Source organism: Aquila chrysaetos, chromosome 19 (genome assembly GCF_900496995.4).
Source record: "Aquila chrysaetos chrysaetos chromosome 19, bAquChr1.4, whole genome shotgun sequence".
In the NCBI taxonomy this organism is placed as follows: domain Eukaryota; kingdom Metazoa; phylum Chordata; class Aves; order Accipitriformes; family Accipitridae; genus Aquila; species Aquila chrysaetos.
In genome coordinates this window covers 5,202,245-5,218,271 of record NC_044022.1, presented here as the reverse complement: position 1 = coordinate 5,218,271, position 16,027 = coordinate 5,202,245, and the positions used below count along the sequence as shown (strand labels likewise).

The 16,027-nt window shown below is 38.5% G+C and overlaps 2 protein-coding genes across 11 annotated transcripts in view; one reads left to right on the top strand and one right to left on the bottom strand.

Annotated features, from left to right (window-relative positions):
* The window catches only part of PAN3 (poly(A) specific ribonuclease subunit PAN3), an 82,828-nt gene extending 71,777 nt beyond the window's left edge, over positions 1-11,051 (top strand). For 9 of the 10 annotated variants that reach the window (XM_041118410.1, XM_041118407.1, XM_041118409.1 and 6 more), the window contains 5 exons: positions 53-192; positions 1,021-1,150; positions 4,100-4,164; positions 4,884-5,022; positions 8,101-11,051. In XM_041118410.1, coding sequence (XP_040974344.1) covers positions 53-192; positions 1,021-1,150; positions 4,100-4,164; positions 4,884-5,022; positions 8,101-8,241 — 615 coding nt within the window. In that variant the 3' untranslated portion in view covers positions 8,242-11,051. The remainder of the gene's footprint in view (positions 1-52; positions 193-1,020; positions 1,151-4,099; positions 4,165-4,883; positions 5,023-8,100) is intronic. The other variant, XM_041118408.1, reaches the window with a different exon arrangement.
* Positions 11,052-12,458: 1,407 nt separating this feature from the next.
* Positions 12,459-16,027, bottom strand: part of FLT1 (fms related receptor tyrosine kinase 1) — a 116,196-nt gene continuing 112,627 nt past the window's right edge. The window contains exon 30 of the mRNA XM_030042843.2: positions 12,459-14,470. Within this exon, the coding sequence (XP_029898703.1) occupies positions 14,266-14,470 (205 nt within the window). The 3' untranslated portion in view covers positions 12,459-14,265. The remainder of the gene's footprint in view (positions 14,471-16,027) is intronic.

The following is a 16,027-nucleotide window of genomic DNA, read 5'->3' as shown; positions in this document are numbered from 1 at the left end:
GGTAATGTTTATCTATACTAAGAATCTTATCTCTGTGTGTTTTCCCTGTTAGCAAGCAGATCTGATCTCCCTGGGGAAAGTTGTGTTGGCTTTGGCTTGCAATTCTTTATCAGGAATTCAGAGAGAGAATTTGCAGAAAGCAATGGAACTGGTGACAATCAACTATTCCTCTGATTTGAAGAATCTGATTTTGTAAGTTTGCTTAATAAATCTTTCAAAGGAAATTACTACTTTTTTTAAACATACAAATGAAAATGTCAAATGGTATTTTTAGATGCAAGTAAGATTACGGATGTAACTACTGTCATTGAGTTGTCTGCACAGTCAATGCATTGTTAAACATTATAATTTAAAATTCGTTTGTATAATGTGTATTTTCATGGGATGTCTAATGAAATCAATATCCTTTCTTTACTAAGTGCTGTTAAAGCTCATAATAAGAATTAGGAGCTTAAACAAAACAAGCATTTTAAGTTGTCTTCAATACTGGGCTTCATTGCCTATTATCTACCATAGCAATATGCTAGCCTTATCTTACAGTTTCAGAAGGTATTGAGAAATAGGCACATTGCCTTTTTGACCAAAGGGTTAAGTGCTAGTTTTTCTTGGCTGCACATTATTTTGTGGTGTTCTTTAGTATAGTCAGCCTTTCTCCTCTTGCAGCCTAAGAGGGAAGAGTAGAAATCTCTGCCCCCTCCCTCATTTGAAAAACAATTGCATTACAGTCTGAATCTTCACATCTTCTCTCTTTTAGAGTATGTTCTTGCTGTTTGAGTAGGGTGAACTACGCAGTTCCATAAAAGTACACTCCTATCTTGTATAAATAACTGACTGGATGTATACATGCAAGTTAACACACGTTTTCTTTGTTAATGTCTTTTTTAAGAAACGCTGCAATTGTCAACTTTGTGTATTAAATAGACATAAGGGTCAAATAGTTATAAAATCGTAACAGGATGATCTCTCTGGCATTTGCAGCATGTTTAAGTAATCTTTTTGGGGGTGGGGATATTTTGGCAGGTATTTGCTGACCGACCAAAACAGGCTTCGCAGTGTAAATGATATCATGCCTATGATTGGTGCACGATTCTATACTCAGTTGGATGCTGCTCAAATGCGAAATGATGTTATAGAGGAAGATCTTGCAAAGGTAAATAATTTAGTAATTCCTACAGGAAGACCTATAGTCAGTATTCCTACAGCTGTACCTTAACAGGGAATGTTTTCTACTGCTTTTTTTTCCTTTTGTTTGTTTAGCAACCTAAGTAATCTGCCTGCAGACTTGAGAACTCTGAGCTCAAGGCATTGAAAGTCCAAAAGCTCCAAGAACCACTAGTTTTAGGATGTCCTTAGCTGGGCTTTAACTGAAGTAACATCTTCACGTCCAACCAGCTGACTTGGGGAAAAGGTGTTTTTTATAGAATGGTTAAAAAGAAGTGTTCTGAGTAAATAAGGCCATGTATGTCATCACACACTAGATCATGTAGTTCGTGCTACAGGTTATACAGCAACAAATGTTGCCTTTAAATTCATGGACAGATTTGGATTCCAGTGTCCCTTTACTTATCTCATATGTTTTCCTTCCCAAATGAATGCTAGATCATGGAGGTAGAGGCTGCCATCCTCAGTTTCCCTGAAGTGTGCACCTCTTGCTATGGGGGTCTGGTTAGTCTTATCGAGTTCAGTCAAGCTATCAAGTGCTGGCTACAAAGGAAATACATACTTTGTCCCATGTTAGTGTGTATTTGTTCAACAGGAAAGAGTGAGTGTCTGCCCATCAGAAGCCACTGATCACAGGATGTTCTAACAAGACTGAGATAAGTTACAGAAGGCTTTCATGATGCTGGAGATAGTTGTGGGATAGGGTATTAAGTTTTGAAGGATTTAATCAAGTCCTGTGACTCCTTTCCATTATATGCCCTCATTGAGAGATTTTTTTATTTTAAGAGGCAGTAGACCAATGGTTGGGATTCTGATGGACTGGTTCTCTTAATTTCTCCACCATTGGCTTGTTGGATAACAGTTTTCCCCTCCTTAGTGAAAGATAGGGAAATCTATCAGACACAAAGAGCTGTAGAAGAGCAAGGCAGTATCTGCTTTGGGTGCAGAGCTCTAGATGATGGGTGCCCACTCTATCAGAGTCAACCACTACTCCTGCTCTGAGGATGTTTAAGATCATTTCTTGTTAAGGTGGCCCAATGTGCCTGCACAAATTTGGGCAGGTGGACCTTTTCCTGTAACAAAGCTGGAGATTGTCCTGTAGTCAGCATTAAGCAGTCCACATTTTCAGTCAGGTTGTTTGTATCAGTTGCTTATCGCTGGCAGGTGAGCAAAGCCACTAGAAATCCAGGGTGTTGCATAGCCCACAATTTGGAATAGCTGTTTACCTGGCAGCGATAAACAGCAGTTGCTAATTAGCTGTTATAGTATAACCTGTTTGTTCTATCTCATCCTCAGTAAACTCTGAGCTACAGTATCCCTTAAGTCTAGCCTTGTACCCTCTCTTCATTATTGCCCCAAAGCAGATGCTTAGGGGAGAGTATTAGAACAAGACTATCACGTGTGATGTTTTTCCTCGTATTCTCCAAGCACACAGTCATCTGTAGCCTAGGGGCTTCTGATGCTGGAAGTGGTTTGTATGTAGTTAATAACTTTGTTTTCTTGAAGCCATGAATATTTTGTTACTCCCATAACACTCATGTTTCACATAGCAGTGACCCCATTATGTGATCCCTTTCCTTCCTCACCTTAATATTCCCATCATCTATATGCCACAGCATCCAAAGCCTCAGTTTTTTAAGTCCTCTAATCCACTCTGTAGAAGAGCTCCCTGCCTTACAGGCTACCAAGCCTGCAGAGAGGCCACCTGGAGACTTAGTGCCAGTGTTGCTCATCTGTGTCACCATGGACTGGGAATCTGCAAGGCAGTGGCATTCGCACAGATGTGGTTTTGGCTTTTGTGTGTTTGGCCACACACCAAAAAAATTATTTGGAGGTTGTATAGACCTCTGCTAGCTGGACAAGGTAAGTCTTCCCTGTCAGACTCTTTTAAGTGTAGCTACTGTTGTGGTACAAGGTGTTCTGCTGTGTGTTTTTAGACTGGTAATAGAAGTCTTGCAACCCATAGGTTGTCTGAGGTCAAGCTATTATCACCTTGACCTACTTTATGTACTCAGCTGTGCACAGTAATCTACTCCAGACTGAATTCATTTGAAATCAATATGATCATGCATGGAATGAAGTGCAGCTTAGCATGAATAATGTTGGAGAGCTGGGCCATTGGAGAATATGAATAATATCAGGAGAGAATCTTTTTCCTGCCAGCCTTGAGCAGCTTTTACTTAAAAGATTAATCCACAGTGTAATGTAAGCTAGGATGTAACTTTTTACTGTATCCTAAGTGATGTAGAAAAATGTATGAAATCAATTTTTCAGTTGCATGTATTCTAAGCATCTATAATTCTAATGTTCTGTCTTTTGTGTGAGCTCGTTCTCCTTGCTTTATCTCTGTCATTGATGGACTCAGAATTTATACTGTTTTAAGACTTAAATTCTAGCTTTGTTGGAAAAACTTGTTTCAAAATTATATTTGGAATAAATTGTAATTTGAATGTTAGTCTGATTCTATTGTTGCTAAATATTTACTAATAATGGCCTACAAAGCATTTCTGAAAAACAAATCTGGTAGATTATGTTCTTTCTCATCTTTACCTGACATAAGGTATTACACTATATCCTTCTACAGGTCTTGATAAGTGTGTGTATATATATTAACATATTCTTCTTGTTTAACTTACTGTATTTTAGCATACCTGTAAGCATAGGCTGGCAAGAGACTAGACTTATGTTTCCACAAAGAAATAGATTGCCTGATCCAGTGCTCCACGTTATAATTTGAATATGAAGTGCTAAATTGTGCTTTGGGTTACTGATACACAGTATAATGCATTCGATCTCTTTCTGAAAAAATTATACACTCTTTGAATAAATAAATCATTGTAATGAATAGTGCTTCTTTGGCATTACGACTGTATATCTTTTGCAAATAAGTGTCTTAATTTTATGTTTCAGAAATTTAATAACTTTTCTTGTTTTCTAGGAGGTGCAAAATGGAAGGTTGTTTAGGCTTCTAGCAAAATTGGGAACAATCAATGAGAGGCCAGAGTAAGAAATGCTTGTTTTCATGGTGTAGAGTATATAAAACCCAGTTTGCAATGCAAGGTTTCTTCCCTCATAAATTTAAGCTAAACATTTTCCCCATATTTTCCCCTGAATAAATGAGTATTTAAGAAGCCTTGAGAAAAATAAGATAAGCAACTTTGACCAAAATTTTAAATAAAAGAGACGCCTACAAATAGATATGCCAAAGTTGCTTCATTTTTTTTTAGTATGGTTTCTCTTAGCAGTATCTTGTGAGTGACAGTAGTTTTTGAGGAAATCCGTAGCTTGCTTTAACTGTAGCAAGTGGTGTAGATACTGGTTTTAAGCTAGTTAATTTTCAGCTTTTTTTTATTGACTGCTACATAAAAATGAAGTGTTCATGGTTTGTTTTCCATCCTATTCAACAGACTTGAGTTCTATTTGTAATGCTGGTTTCTAACATTTACATGTTAAACCTGTTGAAGATAAATCTTGCTTTCTTCCATTAATTTTCTGTGGCCCTTTGTAGGCATTAGCTTTGGGTGCCTCAGCAGCTGAGAAACTTTGAATATGTTATCTTCTGTTTGTGGCAGGAGGGAGACTGTAATTTAATTGCAAATTGTAACAGGTAGCTTAGCAGACCAGTAAGATTACTCAGTTTAGTTTGAAGAGTCATGTATATCTGTGGGTTTTGATTTTTCTTAACTTTCTGAGCTTTAATATGAGCCTTTGTTTTACACCAGGTTTCAGAAGGACCCAACGTGGTCTGAAACTGGAGACAGGTATTTACTAAAGCTCTTTCGAGATCACCTTTTCCATCAGGTGACAGAAGCGGGTACTCCTTGGATTGACCTCAGTCACATTATCTCATGTCTTAACAAGGTACACTGTACTTGGGTTAGCTTTTAAAAATTTGTTTGGGTTAACTTCCTTTAAAATAATATTCCACTTCAAAGCAAGTTGGCATTGGCGGGTTAATTCTGTTGATTTAACTGATGGTTATATTCCCCCTGTTTTGGATGAACACAATGTATTCACTAAGCTAATATTCAAACATTTATGGATATTTTGAATAAACTTAGTACATTAATATTAAAACTTGGAATTCGGTAATATAGCGTGAGATACAGTATTAACTTTTCATCCTAGAATGCACTGAATACTGTGGATAAGCAATGCTGGTCCCTTTATGCTACTCTGGTCTTTCAACACAGCATAAAGGATCCATAAAACCCCTTTAACTGGGGGAGGTTTCTGCTGATATAGTTATCACAGAGGATGGTCATAAGGCAAAAGGATCCATTCCTAAACTGTGCTGACCAGAGTAGGAGACAGGAGGGAAACTGCGATAGAAATTTGTGCAAAATCCTTACCATCTAGGACAGTGCTGGAAAATTTCTGTGACTTCAAAAGTTAAGTCAGCTTCTGATAGTAGCCTCTCCAGCCCTTTGTTTTCCAAGGTTGATTTAACAAAGCTATTTGCAGTTTTCCAAGAGCTGCACCACTAGCAAAATTTTAGCTGAGCACTCTCATGATTAATAGCAGGAGACGTGTGAGAGACCACAGGATCTTCAGTAGTTGTAGAACTTGTCTTGCTCCATAAATTAAAAAAGTACGTGCGTGAGCTGATTTTTTTTTTTTTTAATTGGCAGATCAGCTTTCAACTTATTTTACATTGTTTTGCCAGACTTCAGTAATTCATAGGAGACTAAGATGCTACTTCTTCCTTTTTCTTTTTCTTTTTTTTTTTTTTTTTTCTTGTAGCTGCTGGGTCATTCCACTCACTCTGTAGAGAATGGTGGTGATGCAGACACAATATACAGTTTCAGTGGCTAGTATTTTATTTCTAGGATTAGGATAGCCAACTTTCTGTTCCAGAAGAAATTGAATTTATACAGGTCCTTTGACATGTAACAACTGACTTAACTACAGTTAAATCTTTTTCTAAATTGTCAAGGCTTTTAATCTCCTATTAGACCACTGCTGTGCATTTCTTTAACCTCCTTTTTATCTTTCTGGTTGGTGTCTGTAATCACTTTAAAAAGGACATTAAAGGGATTGAGGCTAAATCAAAAAGAAAGCATGTTGATATTCAAATAGGCAGTGAAATGCCATCATGATTTGAAAGCAGTGACCCGTACAGTACTGTAGCAAGAGGGGACAGTCCTGAATTCGTAGGTCAGGTAAGAGATGGTGTCAAAGAATGCCTTGTTCTATAAATGTTCATGGCTTACCTTTTTAAACAGAGGCTCTTCTCTTCTGTGGTTGTGGGCTCAGCACACAAAAAATGTAAGGCTTACAGAGCTCTACTTTGGAAATACACTCTAAAAAACACTTCTGAAACTGTAGTGTGTACTACTAGAAGCGGTTATTTGGGCTTTCCTGGTACACTCCAAAAGCATTCCTTTTGAATGAAAATTATTCGATTGGACAATGTGGCATTTTGGGGATCTTTTCAGCTGAGAATACTGATTTATGCCTCCACAGGAGGAGAGAAACAAAGCCATAAATATTAATGTTTCTAGTTAGCTGTGTGGCTTTCTTAATACAGATCTTCCATATCCTACATTCATTAAGGTCATTCACTGATTTCCTGTATGACGCTAATGGGAACAGTAGACAATATTTCACAAACACCTTACCTGTGATAATAGTTTGTAATGGATGTTGGAAGAGACTGGTGGTTTTATCCTACTCTACAATAATTAAAAGCTAATTGGCTTGCTTTTGTCCTTCTGAAGCTATTCACAAAGCAGGAACTTTAAATTGGGGAGGTTCCATCTTTTAAGGTTATACTCAGAACATTATTTTAGAAGACAAATGCAAGAAATTGCTAACTTGCTGTGTTGCTCCAGACAGCAGCTAGTGGAACACCTCAGTGACAAATCTAACAGTTCTTCTGCTATTCAATACAACATTATAATACATTTATTTAATCCTGCTGGGGTTGTATTTCCAAAGATTGTCTCGGTAGTGTCATACCCACTTGTCTCTGCCCCACCTTCTGTATTGGAATAAGAAAGTTTGTAGTGTCAAGTATTTGGAAATACCTAAATAATGCCTAAATACCTATCAACTAAAACAGAGCTACAAAAGTTTTGCATTATAAGACAGTCTGACAATTCTCCATTGATGAACATTTCTTGCAAAGTGAGGAGAACATAAGACACAGTGTTGGAAGGGACTTCAGCTTGTAAAGTGGGATATTCCTCTGTTCCAGTTTAGGATTTAGTGGTACATCTCTAAAGTACATAGCGTAACATACGATTTTTTTTAATATTGAATTAGAGAAGTCAGAACAAAACATGAAAGCGAATGTGGAACAGACTTTAATCTTTAACCTCAAATTATCTATTTATTTATGGATTATAACTAGGTAATCTCTTTTTTTCTTTTTTCTTTTTTTTTTTTTTTTTTTTAGCATAAGGGATGAAATGTACCATACAGCTTAGGAACTAGTTTGTTTCCAGTACTGCCAAAAATGTGAGGTTTGGGTTTCTACCGGTTTTCAGACTACCTGGGGCTGATCCATCCATTATTTCATTTTAGAGTGGGCAAGAAGTAATTTACCTACCCTACGTGGAGGCTTGTGGATCTTATGTGCAAATGTCATGTCAAACGTGGTTTTGTTCGTCAGGAGCTCTGTGGAAATTTTGCTAGGCTTTCTACACAGGGGAAGATAGTATTGCAGGATTATTAGCTTTGTCGAAAGGGAAGAAAACAATGGTAACCTAGTCCAAAGGTCTGAAAAGTCCGTCAGGTTAAGACCAAAATGTCTCGATTTTTTGGCAAGTACAGTGTTGTGGTGCGATTCAGATCCTTCCTTTCTGTGTTGTTAGCAGATTTGAACTGCACCACAACAATGTACTTGCCAAGAAATTGATTGCTTTTGTTATTGGGGAAATGTTTTGCCATTTCTTTCACACTTCTTTTATTTTATCTTTTGCATTCTTGTTGCAGTTAGATGCTGGTGTGCCAGAAAAAATAAGCCTCATTTCCAGAGATGAGAAGAGTGTACTTGTGGTAACTTACAGCGATTTAAAACGCTGCTTTGAAAATACTTTTCAAGAACTGATTGCAGCCGCAAATGGTCAGTTGTAGTATTTGCTGAAAGCATGCAGGACATTGCTGAGGAACTTAACCAATAGCAAATTGCACTACAGCTGAATTGTTGTTGTCATCTCATTTCACATTTGGGAAACAAACAGGAGATGAGCAAAGCTGCTTGCACTTCAGTCAGGTACACTGTTACTTGAAGGGAAGAATGTTTCACTTATCCTAGAGCTAAGGCTGCCATTGGAGGCTTTATCTGTGAAGAATTTATTTTAGATTAAGGAACACATCAGGTGCATGATGTTCCTGCTTTTATTTTTTCCACTTGTATATGCACTAATTTTAATTTTTTTAAGACTTTTCTGATCTCTGAAGTTTTGCCACATTGTATACTTAAGGGAAACTCTTTGCAAGGACATTTCTGGGATACATTTTTGTCACTGAGGATATAGCAAAATTTATTCATTTTTGATATTATTTGCACCCAGAATAGCATAAAGGACCAGGTAAATAATTTAATAGAAATTGTGTTCTATTAATGACCGTTTAGTTCGTAACCTCTGTAAAAGTGTGTTGTATGCGCTCTGTATGCCACCCACTGTTAGCTCAAAGAAATGTGAGAAGAGGAAACTTTTTAAAACCAGTCAAGTGAAGTATTGGTGAATTGACAAAAAAGGAAAGAAAGTCCCCTGTCATTTGATTTAAACCTTGTCTAAGCGAAGTGACGAAAATAGCATAATGGGAAACATCTATAATTTAAGGAGCATATCAAACTTGCTCTAAACACAACCAGCGCCTTTTAAAAACTGTTTGTACGTTTTCCTGCTAGTCAGAAGCATTTACATTTATGCAATTTTTTTAATAGATTTTTTTTTAAAGAAATTGTTTAAATGCCTGAAGTTTCAGGAGTGTATTACTTTAGGTTATTTACAGTATAATTTTTGTATAAAGTTCTGTTCTTTGAACCACAGCTTTATTATGGTACGCTACACTGGATACAGATACAAAGACACTGTTAAAAGAAGATTAACTAAACACAGCAGTTGTCTGGCATCAAGAGCTTTTCAAGTTTTACAGCCTGAATCTGGAGGGATAATGATCTGCTGTGCCTTTGCAGTCACTGCTTAGCCCAAAGTAATATTACTTTTGATAATACTCAACACATGAATATTCCTGAAGTAATTCAGTCTCAAAAGTCTGGAATTTTCCTCCTCAATTACCTTTCTAATATTTGGACATGCAGTTGTCTCCAAACTTGGGTATTCATGGGATTTCTAGTTAAACACCTACACTTTGATACTGAAGACTGCCAAATATGTAGGAATTTCCTTTCTTAAAGCAGTAGTGAAGACTGTATCTATCCTTTCCCAGCACTGAATGTTTTAATAGCACTGGGTGCTCACCATGAAGAAAATGTGGAAACTCAAAAGGTCAGGACAGACTCTAAGCACTTGCAACTGATGTTACTGACATCAATTTTAATAATTCTCAATATTTGTAGTTTTCAGAGAAGTTTTTAATATTTCTCTGTCCACTTTTATAAGCTTTAAAATGATTCTCCGCCTTGAGACTTGCATCAAGAAAAAAGCAACTCTCTTCACATCGAAAGCTTTGAAGACTAGGGACATGCTTTACACATTTTAGAAAATGTGGTTGAATCCACATTAGGTAGCATCAGTTGTTGAGTTTAAAAAACGATTATTGTTGCATTTGATCGAATGAATTTTAAAAGGAACATAATGTTTAATATTCAAACGATAACAGTTGCCAGAGTGTTCTTTTTAATATAAAAGGAACAGGAACTTTGAAAAGTGAACATGCAAAACAGTCTTTTATCATTAGCTCATGTATTTGAGGAAGAGCAGCTGTCTTTTATATGTTTTTTGACAAATCATATTGTAATTCTTTTGTACAAAAAAGAAGTACTTGTATTCTAGAAGAAATATGAAATGCTTAATTTATAAGCGGGCTGAGGTTTTTTCCAGTATTGTTTTCTTTGAAAATGAAAGGGGATCATCTGTTCAGTTGTGGGGTTTGGGAACCTTTGAAAATTTAATTTGTGGACCAATATTTTGTGAAAGTGTAAGGCAGGGGTAAAATAGGGCTTGAATTCTCATCCTTTTTAGACCAGCAAACCACCCTCTGCAAGACATGTCTAAATTGCAAACCTGTGTGTATTTGCATAATGTCAGTTTGCTTCAGCCCCTAGTAACCTCAGGACTTGGTTTAAAAATAAAAAGGTAGACAGCTAATAAGTTTTCATACATAATGTCAGCCAGAAAATATTTGGTGTCAGGTAATACATAAAAAAAAAGTTGAGCTTTGTTTTCTATTTATTTCATTTGGTCCGTATTTGGGAATGATTTGAACAGTCTGAAGTTCAGCTTGGGTGTTTTTTTGGGGAGAGCCCTTCTACCCCATTTTAATTCCATTTAGAAGGTTGTCCTAAAGTTGTAGTTTGATCCATTCATAGGAAGAGCTGTGTATCTGTATTTAAAAAGAAGAGCCACCAGGATGTGCCCTCCCAGATGGGAAATTTAATTCTGACCTTCCTATTTTTTACAGCTAAAAGCACAGAAGGGACAACCTTTGAAATCATCTGATGTTGGTCATTTTAATTTTTGTACCTGTTTTAAATTCTGTTGCTGTATTTACTATATTGTAAATATTTTGTTGAGGGTACCTATGTATTTTTGATTTGCCCTTGTTTCAGTAATTCAGGTGTCAACTGCTTCCCCTAAAAAGCACCAGTATGTTAAGTTCTAATGTCATGATCCCAATATGTGTTACTCATCTTTAATCCTGTTTTCATTCTTCATGTGTACAGCAGTATTTTTAATAAAGAATACCAGAAATAATGTGGCCTTATTTTGACAATGTCAAGTTCTGAATTTGGATACAGGGCATTTCAACTTTGGTGCTGGAATTGTATTTCATTCTATCATATTTCTTTTGTATTCACTCTGTCTGCAATGCAGTGTTTAAACAATCATGAGTCGCAAAGTGCATTTAGTGCTTGCCACTTACAGTATATCGGATGTCCTAAAACTTACAGATGTTGTTGACTAGAATCGTACTAATACACATTTCCTTATCTCCCAAGTCCCATCTGCTTCTGACGGATCAGGTCTGCTTTACTAGACAAGCCCTAATTTTGAACACTCTGTTGAAGTACCCTTACTTTCATGTTTATTGAGCTTTTTGGCCCAATAACAAAGCATGTTAAGGTCTCCGAGAATTTGCATGTGGAGTCCTGACAGCTTCATTTCCCAGAATTTTTTTTCTGTATTGTTAACCAGCAAAGGTGAGATGATTTACTGGCGGGGTAAAATTTCCTATAGCCATCCAATCCTGACCACGCTTAAGTAACGTGAAATTTTGTGCAATATATGAGAAATTGTCAATACTCCCTGCATGCATTTAACATGGAGTCGTTATCCCTTAAATTGCAGTGGTTTAGGATTTTTATTACATAAGCTGCAGTAAGCTTGATTGATGTACTTGCCTGGTCTCCAGTTTCCTTCTTAGTAATGTGCAGCAACAGCTCCACAACTCCTGCGGCAGTAGGCGATCCCGTTACGTTCTGCCTCCCCAGAGAAATTTTCATCTCTGCTTCCTTCCAGCACTTGTGCGTAATTTATCTGCAGTGTGGCTTGGAGCTCCCCTCAGATTATAAAATGCTGTGTAGCAGAGAGCACTCAGCTGAACACCTCTGGAGGCAGCATCCGCAGCTTCTGATGGATGGGGTGGGGATGTGGAGGTTCTCTGAAGAAGCAGCAGCATCTACCAGGCTTAAGGTGCTAACGGGTGTCACGGTTCAGAACAGGCTTTGCTGGGGACACCTCGGCTCTGTTGGCTGCCCTTTAGTCTGTACCAGATCTTCTAGCTGCAGAAGTAACCGGGCGTGGGGGACAGTGGAATGGATGTTCGTCAGTGGGCTGCTTTGTCTTCCCCCACCGTGAAACCTTGCCTCTTCTAGAGGCAGAGCTGAATTTTTTTGCCTCTAGACAGCAGTCAGCACTTCTTAGATCAGCTGAATCTAGGGGATGTCACTCACACAGGGAGCAGTACGAGTGTCCATCACTGTATCTGCTTTGCTGTGTGAGAAGTGTGCCTTCCGTGCAATTATTCCATGTTCTCCTTGCTCACAAAACTGACCCATGGGATGGATTGTTCGCCAGATGTGTTAGTGCTGCCCAGTGCTGAATCATCTGCTGCAGCAAGTCTCTGACACTGGACTAAGTCATTTGGCAGAACTCTTTGGATTCTTTCAAAAGCAAACTTTATTATGTGAATTTAGCAGTCAAATACATTATATGAAGACAGAAAATGCAAGACAAAATAAGAGTTATTCACATCTGAAGAAACTTATGGGATTCATATAAAAGTAATCTTTGTAGTCCATTTTTCTTAAATATTTATGCACAAAAAGCATATTTATATATTTACACTGTGCAAACATTTCCTTTGAGATGCATCATCCCATAACTATTTTTGCTCAATTGGAGTTAAGAAAAAGTTAAACTTTCCTTTTGTTTTGATGAAGATCAAATATACTTTACCAGCAAGAGACAGTGCAATAGATACTTAAAACTAATGATCTCTTGGCCAGGAAGATCTGGAATTGATACTTAGCTTAGAAGTAGCGGAACGTATTTCTTTTACTTGAATATCCAAGAACAGTTTCCTTTGTAAATACTTAAAAGGTCATTTACCTTCAAGTCGGTTAGTGGGTTAAATTCACAGCTCCTAAGCTGAGTTTTAAGAGTTCAGAACCATATTATAGGTAGCATTTTAGTTAATATATATTTATATTGGACCACAAGAAACTGATATTGGGCAGTAGTTGTTGATTTGGAAGATGTCAGTGCTACTGTGTTAAATGGCCAACTCATTTTAATATTGTATTCAAAGGTGAAAGGGGATGGTGCATCCTTACGTTTCTTGAACAAAGAACGCTCATGCCCTTTCTGAGACGCTATACAAAAGTTGGTTGCAAATGCATGATACATTTTTATTCCTGTACGTATACTGGTAACTAACCTGGAAGTTCAACTGTCTTCATAGAAAAGCTGCCCTAACTTTCCAAGGAGATCGTCTTCTTGTTTCTAACTAATCTCTTCAAACTCTCTAGTGATCAATTCCTTTAAAGTATATGCAGTTTAGTAGCCATCCTGTCTTTTCAGACAGATTCCCATAAATAAAATATAATCAGTGCAGTGTTAGAAGGTCCACGAGGTTTTGTGGACAGAGCTTGGCTTTAACATATCTAGCTTGTGGTTTGGTTCCAGTGTGTGTGTGTTGGCATACTGACAAAGTGCAAAACTTCAAGAACGTTTACTTGATTTCAGCAGGCTTGTCCAAACTGAATTGATATGTATTCCCTGTTGTTGCAGCCCTGGCTCTGATCTTAGTTCTCCTCTATCCTTGCCAATTATGTTTTGCAACACACGTTTGAAATGCTTGCCTCGCAAGACTCCTTACCGCGTTCGCCATCGAAAGCGGTAAGAGCCGTATAACGCCCCATCCCCAGCTAGCTAATCCAGCTTCCCCGGAGCATTAGCCTTCCCTCAAGTTTCTCAAAGTAGAGTTTTCGCTAAAAACCACAGAGCGTGGTCTGTTTCTTGTTTCTCTCTTCTTGGAGAGTCCTTTATTTTCCAGCACTACGCAGGCCCCAGCAATAAGCTGCAAATTCACCTGGTGCCTGACGCGGGGGCTGAGCAGAGGCTGGGTGACCAGAGCATGAAATACCATCCTGCTGCCAGGGACCAAACAGCAAACTGGTTTTCTCTGTCATGATGACCATTCAGGTTTTCAGAAGCACTGGGCAATTTTAGTGGCAGCTGTTGATGTTCAGCATTGGGAAAGGTAAGGCCTAAGCATTAGTGTTTTGCTATATTTTGTATACGCTTGATGCAGTCTGTAGAAAAGCAGATCATTGAGATTAAGCCAATGATATCTTTTTAAATTTTAGGATAATTAAAATGATTTGGGTCAAAGTTTTTAAACTGACAGTGTTTCGGAAGAACCTTTTTGTATTAAATGCATATTTAAATCTTGCCCTAGAAGTACTTAAACGGGTGGCTGAGAATAAAGGACGACAGAGTTGTAGTCAGGAGGGGGAGAATGGCACGCTTTCATTTTCTCCAGCACCGCGTTACCGTATGTGTATCTTTGCTTGGCGTCACTGAGCTGGTCACAGCTGAAACTGCAGAAGCTTCTTGGCTTGGTTATTCCAGAAAGCACCGACTCCTTGCTCCTGCTGGCACCTTTCACGCTGTAACAGAGCAGCATCACTGTGAGCGTATTTAATGTGTACAGGCATTTGTTTTAATGACTTGAGCAAAGCCACATCACAACGAGCAGCTTTGTTTATTCTCAGATGATGGGAATGGCATCGATGCAGACGGGATTGCTCAATGGGAGAGCGGAACGGAGGACTGAAAGAGCCCTCCTGTGTCTCCCTCGAGTCCCCTTCTGACCAGAGATGCTGTGACTGAACATCTCATATTAAAGCGCTGTGTTTAAGTATTGAGCCTTAGCGCTTACAGGGAATATTTGATCACTCGGCCTAAGATCTGTTGCTCATTTGTGGCAGGTGCTAGGGAGCGAAATGTCATTGCAGGGCAAAGGCAGTGTGGAGTGTCTGGCATCTCTGCTGCTGCTGGGCTCTGGGTCCCCACCCTTAAATGTTCTTCCTGAGGGAACTGGGGTTTTTTTGAGCAGGAGCGAAGTAATAAAAGGTCTCGAGCCTTGGCACAAAAGCAGAAAGCTGCTAGCGTAGGTGTTCCCAAAGCCTAATGCTGGGATGCATTTTTAAGATAAATGGCTGTTGTTTGTGAGGAAGGGCACAACGTCTGGATATCTCTTTTAGCCTTCTCTCAGCAGTAGACGTGAACTGCTGGTTTGAATTAGAGTTTTCCTTTCCCACAAAGGACCAGTTATCCTGTAGGCTGCCTTTGATAAGATGCCCTTTACGAAAGGGGTTTAATGTCATCTCAGCTGAGCCACTCTTAAGACACTGATGGTCTCGCAGCACTTTCTCACCCGTATTCAGAGTGCAGTGCTTGAAAGGGCCCTTTCAATAATGACGAAAGTTAAGGCAAAGAACTTTCACACCATTGAACTTAGATACCAAAGACTGATCTCTAGACAAAGGACAGGCCAGGGCATTTTCCGTCATTGATTACGTGTGAAATCCTAATGTAAACATATGTTGGACCGCAACGCCTAAAATTAGATTCCCTCCTCTGTATTTTTCTAAGTTCATGGATGCTCCACCCCTCTCCGTTTATAAGGTCAGGAACGTTGGCAGCACTAGCCTTGAATTCCAGAGAAGACAGTCAGAACATCTGTTGAGGCTTTTGGAGCCCAGGGTTTTGTTGCTTTTCATTTTAATTTGCACTGTTAGATCTTTAAGTGAAGTGCACAGGGCCTTTCCTGATTAAGAAATGGAGAAGTAACAGCTTCTCTTAGATTTCACAGTTTCTTGAATCTTTAACTCACAAGCCTATGTGCTTTTTGAGGAGTGTGGTGTCTGTCGTCTGTCCTACTGTAGGAAATTGGAGGGTCCTCCCAAGAAGACCAGCCCATTACGTTTGTTTGTAGATGGATGGAGTTCATGAGGAGCCCTCATGATGAGGACTGCAGATGCATCCCGTAATTCTATATTGCATCTATTGGCAGATGGACAAGTAACTGCCTTGGGATAAATTCCATAACTGTGTGACAAGGTTAGTCACAGACTCAATGGACTTTTTGTGATGGGTTTAAAGAGAAACGCTTCTGTGATGTACATTGTAATTTTGAGTCATAGGGAGCAGTGGGCTGGCAA